At 39.7% G+C, this 27,105-nt stretch overlaps 1 protein-coding gene across 1 annotated transcript in view; it reads right to left on the bottom strand.

Moving 5' to 3' along the window:
* Positions 1-27,105, bottom strand: part of VCAN (versican) — a 103,065-nt gene that overhangs the window by 22,149 nt on the left and 53,811 nt on the right. Inside the window, exons 6-10 of the mRNA XM_034774107.1 lie at positions 14,121-19,655; positions 12,022-12,135; positions 10,052-10,165; positions 2,984-3,142; positions 1,540-1,622 (exon numbers count right to left, since the gene is read on the bottom strand). Of these exons, the coding sequence (XP_034629998.1) occupies positions 1,540-1,622; positions 2,984-3,142; positions 10,052-10,165; positions 12,022-12,135; positions 14,121-19,655 (6,005 nt within the window). The remainder of the gene's footprint in view (positions 1-1,539; positions 1,623-2,983; positions 3,143-10,051; positions 10,166-12,021; positions 12,136-14,120; positions 19,656-27,105) is intronic.

The following is a 27,105-nucleotide window of genomic DNA, read 5'->3' as shown; positions in this document are numbered from 1 at the left end:
TATAGTGTGTATCAATGGGTGTTAAACTGGCCATAAATCACCTGTCTCGTCTAAAGAAGAGATGATACTGAATCAAATCTAGCAGACAGATGGTTGAGTTAGTTTAGCTGAAGGTGGGGAGAGAATATTTTCTTTCTGCACCTACTTGTTTTATTCTTTATTGCTTTGATGCTATAAAAAGTATCAATAGTACCCAAAATCTTAGGGATAGAGCATTGGGTCCAGACCTTCTACACCCACTGCAGGCCAGGAAGGAGGTGTGTAGAGGTGGTTTTAAGATGTCTTTACCTCCCTTCCAACTGCAGGATTGCCATGCTTTAAAACAGTCTCAAAGCATGATTTAGAGCAGCCCCAGGGTGATCTTCCAGGGATTACTTGAGTGCAAAGGAGCTGCTTCTATGGCCTGGTCTACACTACACAGGCCGATGTAAGGCAGCTTACATCAACCTAATTATGTCAGTGTACACACTACAGCCTTGTCCCACCAATGTAAGTGCCCCACTATACTGACATAATATCTCTATAATATCTGTATTACTTACATTGGCTATTGGCTGTCTTGTCAATTTCATGGCTCCAGACTCCTCAGCTGGGCTGCTGCTGGGTCTCCACTCCAAGTTGGACTACCATCTAGGTTCCCAACTTGGGCTGTCCTCAGGGCTCCCCGCTCCCCACAGGGAGCTCTGCCCCCTGGAGTCCCAGCTCCCTGCTCCCTTCTGGAAGCTTGGCTGCACTGAAGCTCCCAGCTCCTGGCAGGGAGCCCGGCTGCCTCTCCTCTCTTTCCCCCCGCCCCAGCTTTAGGCTCCCCACTGGGAGCATGGCAGCTGACCAGACTCCAGGAATGGATCTCCCCACCAGAGGTGAGATGGTCTGGGTGGCTTTCTCCCGCTCCTGGCTGGTAGAGGGGAGGCAACAAGCCCGGGGGCAACTGGGCTCCTGGCAGGGAGCCTGATTTCTCAGCTCCCCATACTGCCCATCTTCAGTCAGTAGAAGTGCTCTGGTGAGGATACACACCACCGACAGAAGGAGGGTGGTGTGGACATCAGCCACCGCAGAAATTATATAGGTCAATTTAAAACTGCAGGGTAGACATACCCTATGTCTCCTTTACCCTAAGAATGTCCTCTCCGTAGGAGGCCAGAAGCAGGAGAGATATAGGAACCATTATGCCCACCCTATACAACCTGAGAATTCCCCCATGCTGAGGGACTCATCAGGCAGCTGAATACATCAACTTTACAGCCTTTTGGTACCAGCAAATAAGCACAAAGCAGTTCCACCAGGGATCAGAATCTGGGCCTTATATGTCTCAGAATGTAATCTCTTTGGAACAGCATCGGGGTGGATTTGTACAGCAGCTTTTCAGCGCTACTGAAGAAGAAGAAAAGGTAGCAATCCCAAGCAAGGAAGTTTGTTGGGGTAAACATTTGGCTTCTGTATTGATTCTGGAATTTGCCCTATTTTTTTCCATTTCCAATGGGTATTTGATAAACCACCAAAAGGCTTTTTAATTAACTTCTTCTTTTTAAGACATCTTACCAGTGTGCTGCCATCAGTCCAGCGGAAGTCATGCTCAAACATCTTATCATTGAGGCCAATCCACTGGTAGTCATGCCCAACACCTAAAAGGAAAGGAACCACAAAGATATTTTTATTAACTTTCCCATAAAAGGGAGAAAATTCATCAAAGAATATAAGGAATTTTCACAGAATGAATCAGACTTCCTGTTCTTAAATAGCTTTCACTAAGCATGCAAACAAATATTTACAGGCTCTTTTTTTAGTCTTTTTATTTTAATTCAGGAAATCTACAGAAATAGAGTCTCTCTCCTAATTGTTTTAAACTATTGCCTATCTTCCTTTTATCCTGCACATCCCAAAAGATCAGATTTGCTTTCTACCTAGCCATGTAGTTTAAATGTCAGGCAGACAATTAAATGGGGAAAAAAAACTGCCTCACCAGTTTACTATAATTAAATAAGTATTTTCTTTTCCTTAGTAATGTCAAAAGTTTTTCCGTGACATTTACAGGAGAGACATGTCAAACTCTGTGGCAGAAAGTCAGAGACCTGCAGACTTGTCAGGAGTCACTGCCAACTGCACTAAGAGGGTATGTCTACACAGGATAAAAAACTCCTGGCTGGCCCAGATCAGCTGACTCAGGCTCTGGGGCTTGGGCTCTGGGGGTGAAAAATCTCCATGTAGATGTTTGGACCTGGGCTGGAGCCCGAGCTCTGGGACCCTGAGAGGGTGGAGGGTCCCAGAGCTCGGGCTCTAGCCTGAACCCGAATGTCTAAACAGAGATTTTTAGTTACACAGCCCGAGCCCTGCCAGCACGAGTCAGCTGACCCGGGACAGTCATGGCCGTGCAATGCGTCTTTTATCCCCACATAGATGTACCATGAGAGCTCCAAAGAGTTTTCTTACAACATGATATTCAGGGACTGAATACCTGACCCAAGCATTAGTACAATTAATGAGGACTATTAGAAAATAACCCTCTCCAAATATTTTAATCAATAGCATTGCTCAGTTTGTGCAGGCAGCACCTGATGCTGTGAAGAGTACCACAGAGCTGAATCTGTCTTGTAATGTAACATGAAGTGACTGATGCTTTGTGCTTGTGAAACAGTATTTAAGATGCCTGGAGAACGAGATTGTCTAAACAATGAGCCTAGAATAAAGTCTCCAGAATAAAGGGCTGAACTTCTTTGTCTTTTATTGTCTTTTTCTCAGGACCTAAAACTTGAGGGGTAAAAAGTAGATTTTCTCTGAAGATCAGGTAACCATTAATACAAAATTAACAGCAAAAGGAACGGTCGAGAATATGGTGTCTTCCTTTTAAAAATCAAATGATGATGCATATTTTAGAAGGGAAATACGAAAACTATTCAGAGGTTTGGAGGGTGTTTTCTCCGCATATTTTACTAGCTTTATATATCCTCAATCCAGAGTTGCTCAGAGGAATCCTAATGGTACATACGGTTCACAAATATCTGCTCTTCATGAGACAAGATGCTTGTCAGGTGGGCTCCCTGGAGACGACATTCTCTTTCAGCTGCATCCCATGTGCGGCGATGGGCAAAGTATTTGTAGCATTGTCCTTGGAACTTGTGCCAACCGTAATCACAAGTCTCTGTATCTGTGACAAGTAAACAAAAAACACCCCTTAAAATATGCAAGAAATGTACACACTTGAGTTTTATGCAAGTGGACAGAGGATTCTGCTATTTAAAGGCTCAGGAAGACACACAACCTAAGCCCCACAGATGAAAAAAAAAATCACTGATCCTGTAATTCTTATTCAAGTCTTAGGTACTTTTATTTACTAAATTTCACCACTGGTCATAAGGAAAATTATGCTTTGCTTGTTAATCTGGAGGTTTTTGGTGGGTACTATCACATATGCTGGATCTTGAATATCCCAAAAGGGCATTATTATCCCATAACTCTGAAATAATTAAACATGGGTGCTCTGCTTGGACATAAGATTGCAGTGGTGCTATACTTTTTATTTTATTTATTTTTTTTGCTTACTTCATCAAATAATTCTTTGAGTTACTCTGTTCCATTACTATGAAGGACTGTGTTGAAAATGGCCATGGAGAAAAGTAACTGTCATTGTTCAGCTAGCAGATGCAAAGTTGAAGTGCTATCTCAGCAAAGATTAAGGTTGGCCAAAAAAAGGGAGTAGACTTAAGTAAACTTGAGGTATCAATTTCTAAAGACAGCTGTAAAGCTGGAATATAAAGTAATGAACTGCACATTGTCTGTGCTTGGATGAGGAGTGGTACTGATAAGAATACACTATAGATAGGAGCTCACAACAGCCAATATTTCAATTCAGCTAAAGAGAAATAAACGTGAGCTTTGGAATTGTAGCAGTTGCTAGGGTTGATGTCAACTACAGTGTCAAGCTAAGGCAGCCACAGACAGAACAGATGGTGTAAAACTTCCATATTTATTTTGGTTCTGTGATTTCACTGTACAAAGTGATCACATGGAAAATAGTTTTATAGTAAGAAGGGTATAGAAAAAGTGAACCAGCTCCTAGGGTTTGATGCAGGAAATGTCTTTGAGGAGGAGTTGGTTTCGGGAAAGGTAGTCCCAGCATGATTTCGTGAAATCTAAAGACTGCTCTGAGTTATGCCGGTTGGAATAGTACCACTTCACCAGCTGAGGATCACCAGAGCGTAGCATGCTCTCACCCCACATCTTTCCAAACGTATGAACGTGCCCCTGGCTCAACCCCCCACTGATCCCCCATGGTCCCTCTGCCAGAAGGCACAGAGCCAGCTTTCCACTACCTAAGGATTCCCCCACACAGTTCTGCATCACTCCTAATGCAATGATGTAGAAGTTGTGTATAAATTACATTTATTTGGGGAACTTGGTGGGGAGGGAGATTGGGATTTTTGCTTAAAAGTCAATGGCACGATTTGACCCAAGGGACTCCAGCTGCATGTGAGGGAGCGGTAGCCAGATATTTATACCACGTGTGCCAATTCCTTAACTAGCACATTCCTTAGCTTTTAACTGGAGGTCATGTGTCAAAGCAATTGCCATAACGCAGTAAAATACATGTACATTTTTATATTGGACAAGTCCAACTATAAAGAAATTGCTCATACTTTAAAGAATCTCAGCTATGGAATATGTAATCTACAATACTGAGGTTTTTTTCTAGCTCCAATGATGTAGGCACATGCAGCAGTTGGAAGTTAATCTCCACGATCTGGGCAGTTTTTAAGTTTGGTCTGTCTGCAGCTTTCTAGAGCTTTCGTTTAACCACACAGCACTGACTAATTGTGTTGTATCCTTCATGGTGGATGCTTCAAATGTTATTACTCATCTTATTTAGGAGCCTCATCTCACAGAAAGGAAGTCAAATAACAACAAGCAGATGTAACGCACAGAGAGAGGGCGCGGGGATTACGCAGAATTGGGCCATCCCAATCCAGTGACTATCCACCAGGGAAGCCAGCTAAATAGTGTTTGAGGGGGCAGTGAGGCTTCAGCACCAGGGAGACTAAAGTTCAAAATAGTAAGTAATATGAGGCCTTGACCTACCACCAATGCTAGAAACACACACTGTATCAAAATTCTTCTCTTTAGCCTAAGCAATTGTTATTAACCTTGAAGAAAAGAGGGACTGTCATTTGTTTACCAGCCTCAGAAGATCATGGGTGAATATTCTTCCCAGAAAACTAAGGCTTTGCCTACAATGGGATTTCAGCCACCAGTGAGATTGCGCTAATGCAAACGCCTAACGGAGACATGGGCATTTCAAACCAGGATAGACTGCAAGGTTGCTGCATTGCTGTAAATGGTGCCTATGCTAGAAGCCTGGACTGGTGCAGCTAAGCAGACACTGAAATCCCACTGTAGTTAAGGCCTTAGTGACAGCATGTGGTAAATTAGGTTTTTCTTTGTTTGTATCACTATATAGTTATATATATAATATATATAAAATTATTCTTTCAGTAAGTAAGCAAGCTATAGGAAATGCAAATCAACCCAACCAAAAAGCAATGAAATACGTAAAGCCTGATTCATCACTGCATTACATAGAGTTGAATCAGTCCATTATTCTATTGCCAATGTGCATACCTCCCATTGACACTGCTGTGAGAGATACACACGTGTATTAGCAGGAGAGCTATATAATGGCTTATGCCTTTACTGCACATGGGAGTCTAGTGGCAGCGACAGCAGTACGTTTCCAATCTGATCTGTGCCCACTTGTGAACAATTGTTGTGGGAGGACTTAGCCAGACTACATTGCATGCATACGCTTTATTTCCTGGAAGGTAATCACAGTTTTCTGTAAGCTGATCTCAAAATGTGTTGGAAAGTCTGAAACACTGCTTGCTATGTTTATGGTGTTTTAAAAGTTGCCTTGTTTGGCCAAAGGTTTATTATAATTTAGAGGTTTGTTTTCAGAGATGTGTGCCAGGAGTTACCCACACACTTCTGTTCCTCATAACAGCAATTGTAGCTGTATAACTCTCCAAACACTGCATTAAAAATGTGCCCCTTCAGTAAAGTATATGGGCAGGTAGAGCTTTTTCAACAGCAGCAATTGGTTGCTGCCAGTAGCTGCCATGTCTTCAAACGAATTCCATAAGAGGCTTAAGAAACCAAAAGCTGAAGCACAGATACTAGAATGTAAAGTGACTTGCTCAGCTGTGAACTCTATCGGTGTCTCTGGATTCAGGTAATGAATGAAAATCAGAGTCCCATTAGACCAGACATCTCAAAGTGAAACTGCATCTCTAGTAAATATTCAAATCCCCCCAGCTGTGAGATATAAGCTAGAAACTGCCTGTTTCAAAAGAGAATCCTTGCAATAAACCTTTCTCCACCATTCTGCTTTCGCAAGATACTACAACTCAGAGAAAAAAGTGAGTCAGCTGAGGAAACAGTAATCACAAACATTTGGACAGGGATCTCAGTTTTGAAAAGCAATGTTGCTGATAATGAAGAAAACATTTGTTTTGCTTTGGGAACTTGGAAAGAAAAAGAAAAAGTCTTGTTGTATTACCCCAGTGAGGGATGTCTACTAACAAACGCATATGTGCCATTTTGGCAATCCGTGAGCACAGCTGCATTCAGTAAACAGGATAAGCTATGCGAGTGTCTGCAGAGATTTAGCAGTAGGGAAGCCAAACTTTGCTTTAAGTTTAAAACAAAAATGCAGCACCTTGAGAGCAGGTGGACCACAGTCAGAATAGCAGAGCAGGAAAGAGATGAAACAAAAGGAAACTTTAGCCAGAGCACAAAAGTGCGGGAGTAGCAAATAGGAAATCTGTTCTTTCTTCTAGACACTCCAGGACCATATTCCAGAGGATAATAGCAAATTATGGGCCTTCTTCACCACATTATATGGTATCCTACTACCCAAATACTCCCACTGATATCAATGGGGCTATTTGTGGAGTAAGGTACTTCTCAACCTGAGTAAGGATAGCTCAATATTGAGAAATCATCATGGGCTACATTATGATGCACTTACTTACATTGAATATTAACTTAACCTATGACTAGTCCCACTAACTTCTGGAGAACTGTTCCTTATTGTGAGGAAGGTTATAATAGTGTAGCCCAATAAAACATAGCACTTGCACAGCAGCACTTTATATGTTATAAATGAAAGACCCCAGGTCATGAGCTCATTTGTCTAGACACACCAAATGATTTCCCACCAACTTTACACTGATATAACTCCCTAGACTTACTGCCAACTTATGTGGCAAGTGAGTGGGTTCAGATCCACTGCCTCAGTCTGCAGTCACACATTTCTTGGATATTTTGCATTGAAAAGTGACAAACAAAAAACTATCTGCTCTGATAACTAGGTACTTTACACAGATATAGTTGTATTTTGAAAAGTTGGGGAGTATGGGTAAAAAAACAAAATAAGTGACAGAAAGGGATATTTATAAAAGAGAGCAGGTGTATTTAACTGCACCAGTAGTTTAGTCTGAATTGGAAACAATATTGTCTCTCTGAATTATTCCTTTAGTTTATAGAAAGGATGGTATCTTGATTTTTTTATGCCGGACAACTTTCTCTTGCAGTATTCAAGAAGAAGTTCTTGGCCCTGATTCTCTGATTAACTATGTTTCAATTTGGTGAGACAGAGAAAGATGGTTGTCAGGAGTCAGTTATAGTTCCCCGGTTCCCAGGATGGATCTGTTCCACCGTAGGCCCCAGCATAGGTGAGAGTACCCAGGAGGGTGCTCATCCTTCACCAGCTGGCAAAGGTCCCTAAAGGACTATACATCTGCTGAGCACAGCCAGAGCGTATGAGCTCTGGCCATACTATCTCCCTAACCCTGACATGCCCAAAATTGTGACTGAGTGGGGCAGGAACACACTACACCAGCTGAGAGTTCCCTCACCCTGGGGGAATTATCAGCTGGACATATCTGGCTGCTTTCTGATCTCTGACTCCCTTTGTCTCCTATCTTCAGGCATGATTTTCAGAAGTACTGTGCACTCAGCTCCCATTAACTACACTGAGATTGTGGATGCTCAGCACTTCTGGCTAAAGGGCCCTTAATCTTTATTTTGAAAACATGAATAGGATGTATTGCAAACAGAAATAATAAAATAAAATGCAAATAACGAAACAATGTTTGCATGCTCACTCACACCCTTTCTGAGGCATTGAGGTGACATGTTCTGTCATTCTGGCTGTGTTTTCAATCTAGCAAAGTCAGGGTTGATGCCGTGAAATAAAGACGCCTTGCCAGACAACTGTGTCTGAATTGCCAATACAGTTTTATTTTGTCTGGTGAAATGGAAATTTGGCACTGAACATTTTTCCCAAGTCCCAAACCACTGCAGGACTTTAAGTGGAGGAAATTTAAATTCCAAAGCTGAGTGAGCAGAGGTCTGTTTCTCATTGACAAACTAGGAAATGTTCCCATTAACCACCTAAAATGTATTCTCAGGTCGGTCATAAAATACAAATTAAAGCTACCATGATGCTGAAAGCCATTCAGTACTATGGATTTGCTGGTGGGGGGAGAGAACATTTATTCCTTCTATTATAAAAACATTGTCAAATTCTAGTCTTAGAGAACAGATTCAGAAGGTCTTTCAAACAGTGGGCTACGCCAGACTACTGAAAAGTTGAATTGTGATGAGAGCTGGAGCTAGTCATTCTTCAGACGTTTCAACTCTAACAAACAAGCTCCTTCCCTTTAGGCTCACTTGGAAAAACTGCATTTCACCCAATAGGCTTGGGATGAAAGGTAAGCCTGAAACTGACAACATTTATGCAATTATATGTAGAGATCTACTTGGCTGATCTGTGAGTGAAACCAGTCAGTGACAGAAAAAGAGAGAGAGATTTTTGTTAACCTGGAAAAAAAGCGCACCTTTAAGCACCATTTCTTTTTCTCTTAAAAACAAAATCTGCCTTCATTGCTTGTGGTCTCTTGTTGTTCAATACTCTTCTGGTAAATTTACAGTTTGTTTGTTTCTGTCATGCTGTGCATTTGCTACCCTTCTCATGCTGGTTTTGTTCTAAAATTTGATCATGGGTGAAGTGAATATATAGTAAAGAAACACTTGACATTGTTGAAATAGTCATGCACTACCTGCAGAGATGTGCTGGAGGGTTGTTTTTGTTTTGTTTTGTTTTGTTTTGTTTGTTTTTTCATTCAACTGGATATTAGAGCCTCCAGAATTCCTAAAATAAACCTGGAATGGGCTAGCAACAAGTGCCACTGCTTGCAAACGGACACATGGATCACCTTTAAAGCCTTCACAACATTGTTCTGCCCTACTGATCTATTCTTGCATCCAGTCATGCTTCTCCTTGCTACCTCTTCTGATCCACCTATTCATTAATTTCTCCCACAAACTCCACAAGTTGCTTCTATCCTGCCTCTAATACAAGGAATATTCTCCTAATTACTCCAAAGAAAGCTAGATGGAGATGGATGGGGTAGACAGCAGAGCCATGGCCAGCCATGCAGGTGATGGTATGCTGCACCCTTTAAAGCAGTGTAGCAGCTTGTGCATTTCCTGGCATACTGGAGAGTTCCAGGAGGCATTCTGCTCCTCTTAGTGAGGGGCAGTTCTGTAGCACCACCAATGGGGCAATACAGCCCTTAGCAAACCACAAGCAGAGCAGATTTTGGGTACTACAGAAGGAGCAGCCAAACTGAATGAGATCAGCATATTGCAGTTTCTTTAGTGAACTGGAGTAATTAGGATTGCATGCCCTGAGGAGGCTAAAACCAGACTCCAAAAGATGGTCATACGACATTCGTAATAGCAGAACCATAAACAGAGACTGAAATTACCTCTCCTGGTTGGATATAACAATGATCATAAGCAAATGGGAAAGAGAATGAAGGATCAAGAAACACAAGAGAGAGTTTACAAAAGCAAACACACCCATAAGAATAGCCTATTCCTGATGTCTTTGTTCATATAAAACTCCCACTAATGCTAATGGGAGTTTTGCCTACTTGATGACTACACAGTGGGCTCTGGCTAGTCACAAACTGAAAAAAAAAAAGGTATTTGTTACCTTGTTCGCAAAGAGCACCTGCATAACTTGGCAGACAGAGACAAGTAAATAGATTGAGACCATCAATACATGTGGCTCCATTCCGGCAAGGATTCGACTGGCATTCATCAACATCTAAATAAAAATGTAAAAGAGTATTTAAAATATAGCCACCTCCTTTAAAGGGAAATAGTGTTTACCCTTATTCAGAATTAGTACTAAGAACAATTTCACTCATGAAGGATAAAGCATTGCAAAAGAGACTGCATACCTGCTTTTTTCATATGAGAATTATGACTTCTATATACGAAATAACCTCAGAAAAGCTATAGATGATGAACAACAATTTCACATTTACATGCGTTTGAATCCTGCTGTGTGACTCCTGGGTTAATTTCTGTAATCTGTATCTTCATTTCCTAGCTGTTACTCCTTGTGTACCTCTGAAAGAAGATACATTGTACTGTATCTTTTCTTCAGCTGGTTAATTATCTCTGTGAAGAGTATAACCTTCTCTAGACTGTGACCATGGTACACAAGTCTTATCTAACAACATAAACAGTGCTTCTAGTTTTTCACTGTAAAACTGCAAGCATTGGCATCTTATTGTATTGTTTATCCATTCCTTCATGTCATGCTTTCTGCATGATAGGGGCAAAGCTTTTTAAAGGCATTCTCACTGTTTATTATTAGGTGTCTTGATTGATGATAATCTTCATAGAGAGATAGAGGAGACCTTTACTGGACATATGATCCTGAGGCAAACAAAAGGTTCCTCTCTGCTAATCAAAATATTAGCACGTGGTATTAAAATACCCAGACATCTCCAATTTCTTTCTGTACAGTAGTGTCTCCTGACCATCTAGTATGAAGAATTTGTGAGTTTGAGCATGAGAGTGAGCTGTGAGACAGATAGGTCTGTATCTACAAATTGAACCTACAACTGTAATTTTAAAGGAAATTTACTCTGGCACAGCTAAAGTTTAAACTTTCACCTAGATTTTGGGCATCAAAACTCTTATTCAAAGTTGAATTTCTGATAGCCATTGAGTATCAAAATATAAAAAGGGTATTTTTATTTGACAACAGTGCTTAATGAATAGTTTCACAAGCACTTAAAACAGTCCCAGTTTAAACAACCTCACTGTCTAAAAGATCACACATACATATCATATAGGTTGGAAGTGTGTGTTTAAATCCTGAAAAACTGTTACTTTCACCAGATTTTTGCTTGCTAGTTAAATGTAACAAGCTGTGTTATCCTGGGTTGTATTGGAATGTCTCATGTAGCCATATGTTGCGGTGGAGAGAGATTGGACATCAGACCCATTGTAGAGTCTGGGCAAGCTCTCTTAATTGGCATCAGAGTTGTCTAAATATTGATTTCAACCTGGAACTGATTTCTCCCTGCCCACATCTGCTATTTGGCTGGTCAAATATCAGCCGTCATTAATATAGATATTGCCCTTTTATTTGGGGGATTGAGGATTAAATAAAGTTTACCACCTTCCTGAACCATTAGAAAAAGTTTATAAGAATTTACTGGTTTATTCAAAAGGGTTTAATCAATATGATAATTAGATTATGCTGATGATTTTATATTAACACACTTCATTTTGATTTGATTTATGTAGGTATTTTATGTCTTTTTTTATTTTGGTTAATAAATTGGACAAAATTTGAACATTACCTTCTACAGAGGTAGGTAGGTAGGTTTTTTGTGTGTGTGTGTGTGTGTGTGTGTGTGTGTGTGTGTGTGTGCACGCACGCACATGCCAGGCGGAGACATCAGGCAAAGAGGAGCAGGTGTTTCTTTCTCAGCCTCTCTCTGTCTGGATCAAGTCCAACTACAGAATCTTTCAAAGCCCCAGCATCTGTCAGTGTAATGATAAATAATTCTGCTTCCAAATCTAATATATGAAATGTTGTTATTCTAGTCAATCTGCAGACAATCCAGTACAAGAAAAGCTTTCAGGTTGGCATCATCTTACCCAATTCACACTGCTCGCCACTGAAACCTGGCATACATGTGCAGATGTAGTAAGAGCCACGTGGATAACAGGTGCCCCCATGAAGGCAGGGATTACTTTTGCAGGGATCTTGACCTGTGATATGAGTTAAGAAAGAAAAATTGATACATTGTCTAAAATACTTGGTTAGCTGTTGATTCTTTTAAGGAAGAAAGGTATTTCCTTATTTCTGCTTTGATGCTTTACTGCAGTTAAAGATTAAACCATTTTTAAAAGTTCTGCACTACCTGAAGATGTCATTTTCAATCACCATAATTTTCAGCCTTACCAATAACACTATATTCATGACAGAACAATAACTCATTTTCAGAGATGTTTTATGTTTTTAAAATGACATTTTGTACTACTCCTGGCAGTTGAAATATTCTATTGAGGATTTAGTTGGCATGACATGGCAATTAATTATAGCCAAAAACAGTTAAACATATGTTCACAGTGAATGGAAAATGTATTCTTTTGAATGGGGTTAGTTCATATGGAATGGTTGGGTACCCAGAACATGCACCTTTTTAGCATACTGACTTGTTGCTGTCATTTTGGAAGGTCATACTTAACCATTTACTGCCCAGACACTCTTATTTCTTTGAAAGAATATTTTCCTAATTAATATTCTTTCCCCAAATCATGCCCAAATTGTCTTACTTTAAAACATACTTTTAGAAAACAAACTTAGTAACTGTATACGAGACTAAACCAAAATATTTAGATAAAAAACTTACCTGCCATTAAATTCCAACATTTATTGGAGTCGTCATTTTAATACTGTTTTCTTACAGAGTGTAGATGTGTTCTACTGATCTTTATTTGAACTCAGTTCAAACTTAAACATATGTACATGGTATAGGCAAATAGGAACAATCATTGATACATATATTCATACAAAAGATACCACTCTACATATCACCTGTGTTTTTTGCACTCTTAAGCATTCAGTAAACCAATTAATACAGTGCTTCTGACCTGCAGGAAGGAAGCCATGGCTATATTGAGAGTCTAAGAGAGCAGAAGTGGGATATGAAGCAAAAGGTCCTATTTTAATCCAATTTGATTCAAAGACATGAGCAAATGTTTGAGACATTGTTTACATTTTCCAAATTAGTTTGCTTGTCCTTTATGGTATATAGGACACAATCCAAAGTCTTTCTATTGAGTTCAATTAGTTACCCAAACTGTTTGAAAAAATGATCAAAAACTAGGCTATTTGACCACCTTTAAAATATTAGTCTTCAACATGCCAGCCATATACAGGTAAATGATTAATAGTAGCTATTGTACGTAGAAATCATTCTATCAGTATAGCTTGTGTTATGCCAAATGCTGTCCAAGCCAAGGATCTATATTTATAGCAGACGGAAGCTGTATCAAACAGTCAGATTGCTGAATAGCCGACTATTATTCAATAGCTGAGTTTTTTAAAAACCTCAAACTTCAGCCAGTCTTGAGACTAATCCTGTATATATTTTTTAAACTTGTATTCTGGTTAAGCCTGTCTGCAATTACTTGACGTGTTCATTAGGTTTGTTCTCCAAATAAATTGGAATATTTCATGAAAGCCACTAGAGTTGTAGAATAATTGTACATTGCAATTGTCATGCTAACACAACAACATTCATCAGATAAATTAATGATATCTACATAGCCACTAGGAACATGAAAATAAAGTAACCACAACTGGATACTGTGTTAGGATCAATATTCCTTTTCTTCTATAATGGTCTCTCATCACCTCAGATCTGAACCAAAACTTATTGATGCAAATGGAAGGTCACTTATGAATTAGCGAGCCCCCTAGTTTTATATCAGCCCCCTAGTTTCTTTGAACTTGTACTCAGTAGGCTTCACCATTGTATTGATTTCAGCATTATGTAATGCTTTTAAGTGTATTATCTTCATTGCCTTCCAAATGTAGTTTGATTATCATATCTCATACACAAGCACATGTTTGCTCACACCTAGCATTTTAGTATAAAATAAAGTCTTCAAGAGAAAATAAAGAATAAATTAAATGTTTACCGGTAACAAAACAAGTTTATATGGTATTTATCAAATTGGGATCTTACCTGGTATTTGGACTGCTGTGCCTTCAACTGAATCTCCACTGTTGCCAATCAGGAAATCTGATCCATTAGTAATGTCCAGAAGGAAAAATGATGAAGTTGCAAGTTCAGTAGTGCTTATGTCCTCTGTGCTTATTGTTGTCTGTTTATTATACTCAGGAATGTTTTCAGGGGCTGTAATTTTTGTTGCAATGTCAGAAGAAATTGTTGTGGACTGCTTCTGTACTACCACAGTTGTTTGTGTCTCCAGGCTTATATCCAGAGATGGTGAAGATGAAGATAACATTGTAACAGTTGCCTGGCCAGGCTTAACTATTCCACCTGCTATACTTTCATGTGGCACTGAAGCTGGTGTGGTGTATAGCCTTGGCAAAGCTCCCTCAGTGCTGCTTTCATCTACTTGATTGAGATCTTTCACTTTCTCTGTAGAGGTTTCATCTTCTGTGCTAACTTCTGGAATATCTGTGTCTACTGTTTCTCCAGAATGTATAAAAGCTGTTGGTACGACATATTTTGATAGAGGATCTTCAGAAATGGTTGCTAGTTTTTCAGTAATCAATTCTATTATGGAAGTTTCTTTCTCCTTTATTCTGTCTGTTATCTGTCCACTAATATCAGGAGTACTTTCAACAGATGTGCTTTCTGATTCAGGTTCAGAAGAAGAGTCTAGTGGAGACTCAGTTTTAGTGGACAGCACTTTGGTGGGTGGTTTGTAAGTTGCTGCAACATCAGAACTAACTTCTTTGAAGGCTTGTCCCAATGTTTGATTAGACTCGTCTGAATCAGGGGATGACAAAGTATTTGGAATGATTACTTCAGGGTATTCTGATACTTCATTAACCAAGTGGACAGTTACTGGAGATTTTGGCATTTGAGTTACAGGAAAAAGTTTGGCTGGATCAGTTTCTTCAGATTCTGTTGAAGTGGTTTTTGTTTCTGTGTAAACTGTATGATGTTTTACTTCACTTATATTAGGTGACTCTGTTAAGTATTGGGTTACAAGTCGTGAGGTAACAATACTTACATCAGACATGTTTACTGTCAAAGCCTGTTCTGTCTCAGTAGGTAAGTCAGGTCTAAAGGAAGGAAACAAAGGCTTCCCCTCATCAGGCTCTTCTTGTTCCATTCCTGAATACCCAGAGGTAGAGACTATTTCACTTTGATCTGCTATCGCTCGGTTGTCTGACAAAGTACTTGATTCGGAGAGGCCTTCTGTTTTATTTTCTGGTGCTACATGTCTAGTTTCAAATGGAGATTCTTTGGCCTCTTCGCTGACTCGGGGGGGCACACTGGGACTGGCCATTGATGATATTGTTGGAAGCAAAATATCCAGTTCAGAGAATTCACCAATGATGGGAGTTTCCATTGTGAACTGCATGACATCCCCTGAACCAAAATCCTTGTAATCTGATCTGGGTCTGTTCTCAGCTGTTACTGATTCACTATTTATTGACTTACTGGAAATAGTCATGGAAAGATTATCACCAGATCCATATGATTTCTCTTCAGCTGTAGAAAGTTTAGATGTTAAATCATACTCCACTTCTTCAACTTTCACGCTATCATTATTGCCATGTATTGAATGAGTCTCTGTATCTGGAGTTGTCTGCACACTTAGTATATCTTCATGCATTTGTTTAGCATGATCCACATCTATGATTGTTGTTTCATCTGATGTGATTCCTAGTCGTACTTCAATTAGTGTGATCTCATTAAAAGCAGAAACATTCCCTGTAACATTTCTGAAGTCATCAAGCTTTGGGAGGACTTTGTTTTCTATCCTTGTAGCATTTATTAAACTCTCACCTGTAAATGTCTTTGGTTGAACACTAGTCGGGCTTGGTAAGATCTTTTTTTCTTCTGTGTGGGTGGAAAATAACACTGAAACAGTTTGTGATCCATTTAATGCTGTCTCTGTGCTCAGTTCTTCAGAATAATTTTCCTCATGAGCATGAGGAGCAACTGTTATTTCCAGATTTCGCAAATGGGTAGTAGATACATCTGGGTGAAATGACCCCACAATGTCCACCCATCCAGATCCTTCTCCAGAACTTTCATATAGTGGTGTGGGAGGTATTTTTGGTGTTGATGTTGCAAGTGTTTCCTCTGTTTCAAGATGAGGAGTTCCATTAAAGAATATAGAAGCAGCAGTTATATTTTCATTAGTCATCAATTCTGAAGTTTCCTCTTGAGTAACAACTCGATCAGTAGCAGCTGGTGCTCCGTATGTTTCATTTTCTTCTACCCAATGAAAAGTTTCTTGTTTGTGAGAGTCTTCAGTGATTAAAAAAGAATGGGATGTCTCTTTTGTGGTAGCTTCTTTATTACTGAAGTTCCTAGAACTTTCTTCAGCTAAAGCGGAAGTACTAGTGGCCATTTTCTCTGTTGTTTTGGAAACTGCCTCGGTTATAGAACTGAATAGCCTGAGTTCTTCATTGGAATCCTTGTTTGATTCAGTCTGACCACTTTCAAATTCTTGGGCTTTGTCAATGGAAAGTCTTGGTCCCACACTTTCAGGATGAAATGTTTCAGGACTTAAAGTACTTGTGATTTCTTTTATAGTCACAAAATTCAGTGGCTCTACTGATGGAACACTAATAAGTTCATCTCCTGATCCTTCTCCTGAAAACAATGAATCACTACTGATCTCTTTATTAGTTGGCTCGTCGCTCTTGGGGATCAGAAGTGATCCGTGAATGTCTTCTGTAGGGAAAATATTTTGTACCAAGTCTTTTTCTTTCTCTGTAAATTTAGCTTTGCTTTCAAGTTTTATGGACTCAGTTACTAGAGTAGTATCAATAGATTTAGTGCCAGAAATTATCTCCAATTTATTTTCTTCTGAATATGCACTAACTGTGGGAACAACTAAAATTTCAAGTTGTTCTAGGATAGATTCTGTACTTTTAATGACAGGATATTTTGTTGTTATTCCAGAGGGTTCTACAACTTTTTGTGAAGTTTCTACAGAAATATTCTGCTCAGAATGTATATCTTCTTCTAAAGGAAGATTTATAGCAAAACTTCTTGTTACGGATTCAATAGGCATTTGCTCTTCTATCTGTACCTCAGTGATGACTTTTCTTGCAATTTCAGTTCTAACTGTGCTGACTTCATCTTTGGTACTCATGACTAAATTTGCAGACTCAACAGCAAAGGAATAATCCACAGATGGTGAACTGATAATTTCTCTTTCATCTTCTGTTGCTTGTGTTTCTGGTCTTCTATCTGCTGAATGTAGTGAAGCTGTAGTTTTTGTAAAAGACTCAATGACAGAATCCACTTCTCCAGAACCCTGATCAATTAATGGAAAATTAGTACCAAGTACTTTTTCTGTAGAACCATCTGGCACTGGTACCATGGTACCACTCTCATCTCTGGATTCTTCTCCAGAGCCTACCTCAGTAAGGATAATGTTCTCTACTGAGATAGTTGGTGAGCTGTCTTTTCCACTTTCACTTTCTGTAGATTCAGTTACTGTCTTTATACTGCTGACAGCATGTGTCGCAATGGTGTCAGGAGAAATGATTTTAACAACAGACTCCACAGAAGAGGTGACCCCAGAGTTTTCTAAGTATTTAGTTTGCTCTTCTGTTGCAATACGAGTTGTCATCTCTTTTCTAGATTGAGGAAAAAATTTTTCTTGAGAAGGAAGAGTTGTAATCCAATAATATGATTCTGTTTCATGCTTTTGTTCTCCTAGCTTACCTGTACTAAAAATGTCCTTAGATACCTGCCTTCCTATTCCAGCTTCCTTAGTTGAGTCATCTGACCCAGTACTTAACACTGACTTTGTTGCTTCAACGGTTGTTGTATATTCCACAGATGAAGTATCTGTGCTGTAGACATCTCTTTCCTGCTTTTTCATTTGTGTTTCAATGTCCGTAGTCACAGGCTCCAATAGAACTGAAATAATGGCAGTAGAATCAATGATAACATCTCTTTCTCCAGAACCTAGATCAATAAATGGGGGATCAGTACTTACCACTCTTCTTGTGACACCCCCTGAAATTATGTCTCCAATGGTTTTCCTAGTGTATGTTGGTTCTTCCCCAGATCCTTCATCTATAAAAAGGCTTTTCTCTGTGGAGAAAGGAGCAGCTGTAAACTCTTTGCTTTCAGGCCATGTGGAATCTGTCATTGGTACTGTTTTGCTGAGAGTAGTGGATTCCTGATCTACAATTCCAATTCTGTTACTAGGGCTTTCCTGTCTATCACTGAATACTAACTTTCCTATCTCAACAGTAGATGAACGTTCCTCAGTTGAAGAAGCAGTGCTCTGTGCTTCTTTTTCATCTTCCTCCATTTTCATTTCTGTTCCAGTAGCACTGCTAACTCCTTTTTCGGTAACCAACCCAGTAACAGATGTGGTGGTAGCAGTTTCTTCAGAACTTTGGTCAAAAACAGAAGTAGTGCTAGTTTCCTTATGCAAAGAAATTGTGGTTCCTGAAACAGTGGCAGTAATTTCTGTTGTCAGCAGTTTGCCAGACCCTAAGAAAGTTTCTTCTACTGAAATCTTTTCAGTAACTACAGTCTCTGTCACCATAGCTGAAGTTTTAGAAACATCTGCATCTTCTACATCTCCAGAGCCTTCTGGTATTATAAATGAAATAGGACTTTCCACAGACTTTACTATATGACTTCTTGTTGTTGTTTCTACAAGGGTTTCCAGTGGGGGAAGTTTATCATGCTTAATAGTTGATTTATAATCATCTCTTGGACTAGAGGTTTCCTTTTCTGGCATATGGTCTTTTATGCCTATGTCTACAGTAGCAATATCAGACACTGGACTGGGAGCAGAAGTTGCAGCAGAACTCTTTTCTGCATGTTCTTTTATTGTTGTTTTCCCCGTTTCTGAAAAGACAAGACCAGGGAACTCAGGGTCAATGGCAGCATCTCCAGAAGATTCTATAGTTATCAAAGGCAAGGTTTTGGGGTCTTTAGTTGAGCTTCGCTGAAATTCAGTTCCATTATGTTTTAAGGTCTCTAAAGTTTCTGATGAAGATTGCCCATATATAGACGTTACCTCAGATTTATCTGTAGTGGCAACTTCCAATTCACTACTTAAAACAGGTTCCAACATTGCAACATTTGCTGTAGGTTGTTGTGTAACTTCAAATGCCCCTTTTATTTCTCTAGATACACCTGTTTGCATTGTACCAGAGGTCTCATTTTCAGATACTATGGTGTTAGTTTCATTGACTTGTGAAAATTTGACATTTTTGGAATGTGTAACACTTTCAATTTGGTCACTTCTTGCTTCTTCAGCTTTTGTATCTTTAGGTGCACTGGTCACCTGTTTCTTTCCATTGATGAACTGCAATGCTGGAGGAGTTGTAACATCAGTAGTATTTTCACAATCTTCATCTTCTTCAGGGTCAAAAATTGGAAATAAAGGTTCCATTAAGATTTCAATAGGGTACTCAGAAGACTCTTGCTCAGGGCCTGAGGTACAAGGTTCAGCCTGTAGTGAGTCTGCATCTATGAAGGATTCATCTAGTGTGTGTGGATGTATTTTGTAATCAAGTCCATGCAATAGATCTGCAAAAAGAAAGAGCTTTTCACAATCCTTAAGTGACAAGTGTGCTAATGCATTACATTAGCCATAGGCAGGACAAACAATTTATCATAGCAAAAATAAATGCATTTCAAATTAAATATATTACATTATTTTAGGTTATATTTAACTTATTGTGTTAATAAAATGTTTTAAAAACTGCACACTTGCTTTACCAGTTCAAATGTTTTTGTACACAGAGCTCACCAATTTTTAAATACCATTGATGGTCATAAAACACACGTGTTTAGTCACAGAAATAGCCTTATGCTGACTTCTCCTTCAGTAGATTTACACTATTCTAAACAGATGTAAAGGGGGCAGAGAAAAAAAATCAGTTTTAGATAGAAGAAGCTATCAGCACTGCCCAACTGCAGCAATTACTTCTGTGGATTTGTGGCATAAACTAATCTTCCTTAGCAACTGAGGTGAAACCTCCCGTGTTCTTTAAAAAAAAAAAAAAAAAAAAGTACAGTGCATTTCTTCCCAATCATGCTAGCTCAAATGAAAGTAATTGCTTCAAGACTATAAGAGGCACTCTGCTCTGTACTCTTGACCATTAGGTTAGTAAATAATATGTCACTACTCGGGTGCATTATGGCTATTGTGAAAATATATTAAATAATAAATAATATATAAAGATATATTGTACGCAAAAATGATGCCATAGTACAGATACATTTATTTAATTCAATGAGACTTGATAGATGCCAATTAATTTTTTCTACGCTTATATCTTGAATAGTATCACTGTTTACATTTAGTGCAAAAAAATAATGTTTTTCTTTAGGGCAATTCAACAAATATTGAGATGGAGATTTTCAAACGCTTGTAAGAAATTTAGGTATAGAAATCTCATTGAATTCCAGTGGGATCTATGCTCCTAAATTCGTTTGGTATTTTTGAAAATCTCCCCCAACATGTATACTTTATCTCAGATCTTCTTGTCTATAGGATGCATGTCACCTTCAGATAACCAAGAGCTATAAGCTCTCTTTGTCCTAGACTTTGCCTTATAGAACTCTTTGCTCCACTGACTTGTAGCCAGAAAGTTTTGTGCTGCTGTACACAACTTCTAATCCACAAATTTCTCTTACATGTAATTCTAGGTAAATAAGATAGACCAGATCTTAGCTGGTGTAAACTGAGGCAGCCAATGGAGCTGCACCTGTTTACACCAGCAGAGAATCTGGCCTGATATACCTGGCTTCTACTCTTTAGCATTATCAGATAATGCTACTCACCCTATGGTCCTGAAAAGCTAAATTGAAGGAAAGATTCTCTTCCTGCTATATACACAGTGAATGACATAGTACAGAAACTCCTCATTTAACATTGTAGTTATGTTCCTGAAAAATGTGACTTTAAACTAAATGATGTTCAGTGAATCCAATTTCCCCATAAGAATTAATGTAAATGGGGTGGGGGAGTTAGGTTTCAGGGAATTTTTTTTCACCAGACAAAAGACATGATGTGCAGTTTGACTCTCAGCTGTGACTAGGTAAGTGAATATCCTCTGGCCCCAGAGCTCTGGTGCGGGTGTGGGCCAACAACACTCCCACTCCTAGGCCTGCAGAGTCCTCCCCAGGCAAGCTCTGCGGGTTTGGGCTCAACATGGGAACCAGGCAGAGCAGGCAAGTGGCAGCACAAAGGAAGGACACTGCAGCATCCTTCCCCAGCACCCAATGGGGATGTCTCTGCTGGCCTCTGAGCAGCAGATCACACAAATGCCTGCTCTAGTTAGTCACTGAATGCCCCCCTAGCCTCCAGGGTGCGGGGGAGACCATTCGTCTCCTAAGGGAACTAATCTGCCAGGTTGCATTGCATGGTATGCTCAGGATGCACAACACAGAAGCACTGGGCCTCTCGATCCCTGCAGAGCTGAAGACAGCCATAAGCTTCTGGGGCCACAGGCGCCGACTTTTCAAACTGCTGGGGTGTGCTCGCCCCACGACTCTAGTTTCACTATTTTGTTCATGCAAACTATGCCAGAACAGTCTGCATCTGCATTTTGAGCCTGGAAAAAATAGTTTCAGAGTATTGCACCTTGTACGACCAGATTTGCTCCTGCAACTGGGTTTTTAAAAATCTTGCCCAGTGTCTTGCTAATGACTATGGGCCAAATCCTGAAGAATTTACTTGGTCCTTAGTCAGGTAAAATTTCAACTGAGGAGACAATGGGAGGTTTGGGTGAGGAATATAGTAAAAACTAAGTAAGGGCTTCAGGATTTGGTGCAAGCTAATAGTTCTGAAGTGTATGCAATCGTGACACACCCGAACCAAAACGCTGGACTTCATCATCACACAATCTGTGGGGAAATTAAGATCCATGTCCAATGTTTGTAGGTCAGCCCATCTCTAGTATTCTGTATTTGTATTAAAGTAGTATAGGACACGTTCAAAAAACGTTGGCTGAGAGTGTTGCATCTCTTAGTGGCACAGCACAAACCTCGCAGCCCGGGGGAGAGGGCATTAAGGTGCTTTAAGCAACATCTGTGCCCTCCCTATGTAGTAGTAGAATTTTATGTTCGCATTTTGTATAATATAGAATGAAGGATAAAGAATTTTGTGTCGCATGAATTAAATGTATTAATGTATGATTTGATCATATCCTGCCAACCACCCTTTCTGAAAGCAGAAAGGAATGGCCTAGTGTGCCATTGGTAAAGATGCATCAGCCAGAATCTTGTGTCTGAAGCTGATTTCAAGGCAGTGACAGACCTTTAGGGTTACCACTTTTTTATAGGTTTAGGATTTTGAAATAAGTAAAATAATGCAATGACTGTTTTCTTCTGCATTGCAAATTGATGTTCCTGTTCAAATGCTCTGTGTAAATCAATCCTGTTTTGTGTGTGAATGAGGAATGTGTGTGTTAAAAGATAAGTGTGAAGGCCATCACCTGACCAGATGTTCTAGGGAGGAATCAAGGATGGACAGGAGGCACCAGGAGATTGTAACACACACCTATTGAAATGTCAGAGGAGGGCAGATTGCCGACTCTAAAGATGAGACAGGCACCTATCAATGGGGACAAAATAGCTGTGATCAAAACCAGCATGGGGTAACTCCCTGAGAGACTAATGAGAAAAACAATTTAAAAAAAACAAGCACTCGTCAAACGATGATTGGTTACAGCATGAGAGTGCAAAACTCATTGGTCCCAATGAAGGAAAATCACTATATAAACAGAGTGCTTTGCCATGAAACTTTGGGTTCGTCCTGCCAAGACTTCCCCGGAGCATCATGTCACGACCAACAGAACCCAGCTCCTCCCAACCCGTGATCAACCTAGCTGGCCACTAGATTGATCCAGACTCTGGACTGGTAACTATAACATCGACTGGCGGGACAGTGTGTGGGTGTATGATTGAATGCATATGCTAATTGTTGTGTTTCCAAGAAATGCGGCATATTGCTTTTCCCCCTCAAAAAGATCCCGTGGGCTTCTTATGAGCATAACACCTATTCTGTGCAGCTTTAGAGGCCAGCGTAGCCCCATGCATAACTTACGCAGCACAAATTATGGGAACCTCCTTGGGCTGCCCAGTGGTCGATTGTGATGCTGAGACTTCTCCCTCCCTTACAGTAGGGCATTTTGGGAGGCCCCACTGGGCAGCACAGGGTTACATAACACAATGGCTGACCCAGGGGAATTCTCCTTAGCTGGCCCCAGGGTATTTACAAACCCTTTTTGCTGCCACAGGACCATCCAGGGACACAGCGGGAGGAAGGATCCTGCCCCTCTATTTTCTTCACTACCAAAAAGATTTGAACTACTGATTGCTGTACCTGTTGGATAAAAGATAAAAACCACTTGCTGTACTTTTGTCAGTTTTATTCATAAAGACAAACCCACTGTGTATTATATTTTGTAATGAAACTATTTTTATAAATACATTAATAAATAAAAGAAATCAAAATAAATCTCCTACCTGACTAGAAACAAAACGCAAGAAACTCTAGGACATGATGATGGAATCATATTCTACCACAACCCAGAACCGATAAGACAAAAGTGTGTTCTATGGCAGCCTATCCATCAAATGCCAAAAATCTGAGAAATAATTCAACATGACTAATCACGTTGACAGACAGTAGAATTTAGGCACATAACTCCCATACACTATTATGACAATGTGTTCCGGTACAATAGATTGGGCTAATGTACCTCACTGATTTTCTAAAGCTTCTTCATTCATACTGCTCACGTTTTTCCATTGCTACTTCAAACCTTTCTATTAATCTCCCACTCCACTTGTGCATTTTTCGGTCTGGCCTGCAATGCAGGAGAACAAAGTATCTTCCTTTGAAGTGGTTTCTAACTTTAATCAGAAATGGGGGGGAGGGGAGGTCTGCATTCTTCTGTACCTTAGAAATTTTTTAAAATATATGGAGTAGAGATGTAAGTTGCCATCAAAATATTCCTGACCTAATGGCCTTTGGTTTGATTTTGCACCTCTTTGTGCCAATGTGAATAGTGCCATATCTGTTTCCTCTCTCTCAATCTCTTATACACACACTCAGAATTCTGTAATATCTTAAATCTGCCCCAATTGGGGAAAGACAGAATTATTTCGAGATTAACCAGGACTCCAGCACATATAGCCAAAGAGCTGTTGCCATTCCCACAGTTACTGATTTTAACCAATTGTTGTAAATCATTTACCTCAAGTGACTACATTCATACATTTTTTCCACTTATAGCACTCTATTATCTATTTTAGTTCTCAATGGCAGACCTCATGGTATAAGTGAAAGTACAGTTCAGTTCTGCTTGCCCAATAAAGGCAAAGAAATATAGGTACTGAGGATTTTCTTGTGAAATTTGGCTACTAGCAAACACAGAGGGAAGGAAGGAGTGAAATGCCTGCCAATTTGCAGGATTAATGATCATAATGCTACCCAAAAATCAACGTTGAGAGATGTGTCTAGTACTCAGCAGTAAAGCCATTTTTGGAAGACCCACTTCGGGAAGGCAGTACTTCTGGGTAATATATTAAGGGCTTGATTTTCAACATAAATGAAGCCCTAAGCCATGTGCAATTGCACATCTTCTTTATAACACTATTAATGCCACTATGCCTGGAAACTGGGTATGTGCAAGTGCAAATGGCATATTAGATGTACTGTGGGAGTTTTGACTACAAAAGGTCTTCAATATTTGGGTAGTAGAGAATTTAGTATAACTGAAAACAAAATAAATCGCAATGAACAACGCACCATACTTCCAGTACATTGCACATGCAAATGTGCATATGCATGACTATTTTGTGGAAACAGTTACTATGACTATACACACAACTGAAGTAGTTGTAAGAGCAAATGCCCAGTCAAACTGACCAAACAGGCCTCCAGAAATTACTATGATTTCACCCATTGTCATAGGAATTGTATTTGCTAGTTAGGCATGAGAATATGCACACAGTTTTGCACAAAAATGTACACTCTAAATTCTGAAAATCTGGACTGAACTGTACAGGCAATAATTTGTGGGAGGGTAACATGTCTAACAAGTTCTGACCAGTGCATTATTATTGTAATAATGCACACCTGGGAACCACTCAGATTACTAGCTCAGTCTAAATCGTTTATGGATTTATGGTAGATTAATGAATTTAATGAACAACATCTGTTCCAAACTCACCTAGATGACATGTACAAATGCATATAATACTGAGGCAAGCAAAGATCTCTGTCAGACCATACTATAATTTGTTAGCTTTTTCAAGATCTAACATGCCATGACAGTCCTGCACAAAAGCAACTCTGCTTAGGTATGAAACTATAATATGGCTCAGATAAACTTTCAGGTTGACTCCCTTCTGAAACATTAAGCAGTGTTCCATAGCAGAATAACTGGCCTATAAGAAAAGAGTGGTGCCCAACCTTACAGGACAGCCACATAAACCTAAACATAATCTTGTGTGAGCTAAACAGATTTTACATATTCTAATAAGAGTTAAGGTCACCTGTATTGATTTATAGTTTAAGTTCAGCTTGTTTTGTATGTATTTAGATAGGTTGTTTCTATGTACTGTATTGTCTATTTACACACTTGTGTAACTAAAATGATGTAAACATGACGGCAAAATGCTAATGAATCAGTTGTTAGTATATTGTGTTGAAGCAGGCCAGATTATGAAATAATCTGGTGGGCTGTGTATGGCCCACGGGCCATAGGGGGGCACCTCTGTCATAAAAGATGCAGCTCAATTGTCCTTCATTAAAATAGCCTTCTTTACGCTAGAATTTCAGTGATTCAATGTCAGTAATCAAGTTGCCAGTCCTCAGGCTTATTAAGTGATGATAAATTCTCTAACACTTACAGATGGCCAATGAGCTATATTATAATATCAGCATATAATGTATAGCTATGTTATTTATAAATAAGCAAGACATTGGGCTGGAAACCTGAAATCTACCATAAAATATAAAAAGGAAAAAAGAAAAAGTGCTATCTATTAAAGTAGACTCTTGTCCCCTAACACCAAACACTCAACCATCTGTAACAATTTAAAATACACTAGTTATATCTGACATGTATTGTCAATTGTTATGGTTACATCCTTTTCAACTGCCCTAGTATAACTAGGGCCCTACCAAATTCACGGCCAAGAAAAATGCATCACAGACCGTGAAATCTGGTCTTTTGTGTGCTTTTACCCTATACTATATAGATTTCACGGGAGAGACCTGTGTTTCTCAAATTGGGGGTCCTGACTTACAAGAGATTTGCAGGGGTTGACAAGGTTATTTTATAGGGGTCGTAGCATTGCCACCCTTACTGCATTCAGAGCTGGGTGGCTGGAGAGCAGCAGCTGTTGGCCAAGCACCCAGCTCTGAAGGCAGCGCCCCACCAGCAGCACCGCAGAAGAGTGGCAATGCCATACCATGCCACCCTTACTTCTGCACTGCTGACTTCTGAGCTGGGTGTCCGATGAATGGCAGTTGCTGACTGAGAACCCAGCTCTGCAGGCAGCAGCACAGAAAGGTGGTAATACCATACCAGGCCATTCTTACTTCTGTGCTACTATTGGTGGTGGCTCTGCCTTCAGAGCTGAACTCTCGGCCAGCAGACACTGCTCTCCAGCTGCCCAGCTCTGAAGGCAGCGCTGTCACCAGCAGCAGTGCAGAAGTAAGGGTAGAAGTACTGCACCCCCCCCGCTACAATAACCTTGCGACCCCCGCTCCCCCGCCCCGCAACTCCTTTTTGGGTCAGGACTCCTATAATTAGAACACTGTGAAATTTCAGATTTAAATACCTGAAATCATTACATTTATGATTTTTAATATCCTATGACCATGAAATTGACCAAAATGGACTGTGAATTTAGTAGGACCCAAAAGACACAGATTCTTCCCTATTAATAAGAGACGAAGAGAAGATTCCAAGGCAAGGGATATGACTATTGAATATTATCATGGTTTCCCACA

The sequence above is a fragment of the Trachemys scripta genome, chromosome 6 (assembly GCF_013100865.1).
Source record: "Trachemys scripta elegans isolate TJP31775 chromosome 6, CAS_Tse_1.0, whole genome shotgun sequence".
NCBI lineage: Eukaryota > Metazoa > Chordata > Testudines > Emydidae > Trachemys > Trachemys scripta.
Note: the sequence above shows the minus strand (reverse complement) of the source record. Positions and strands in the feature narration are given on the sequence as shown.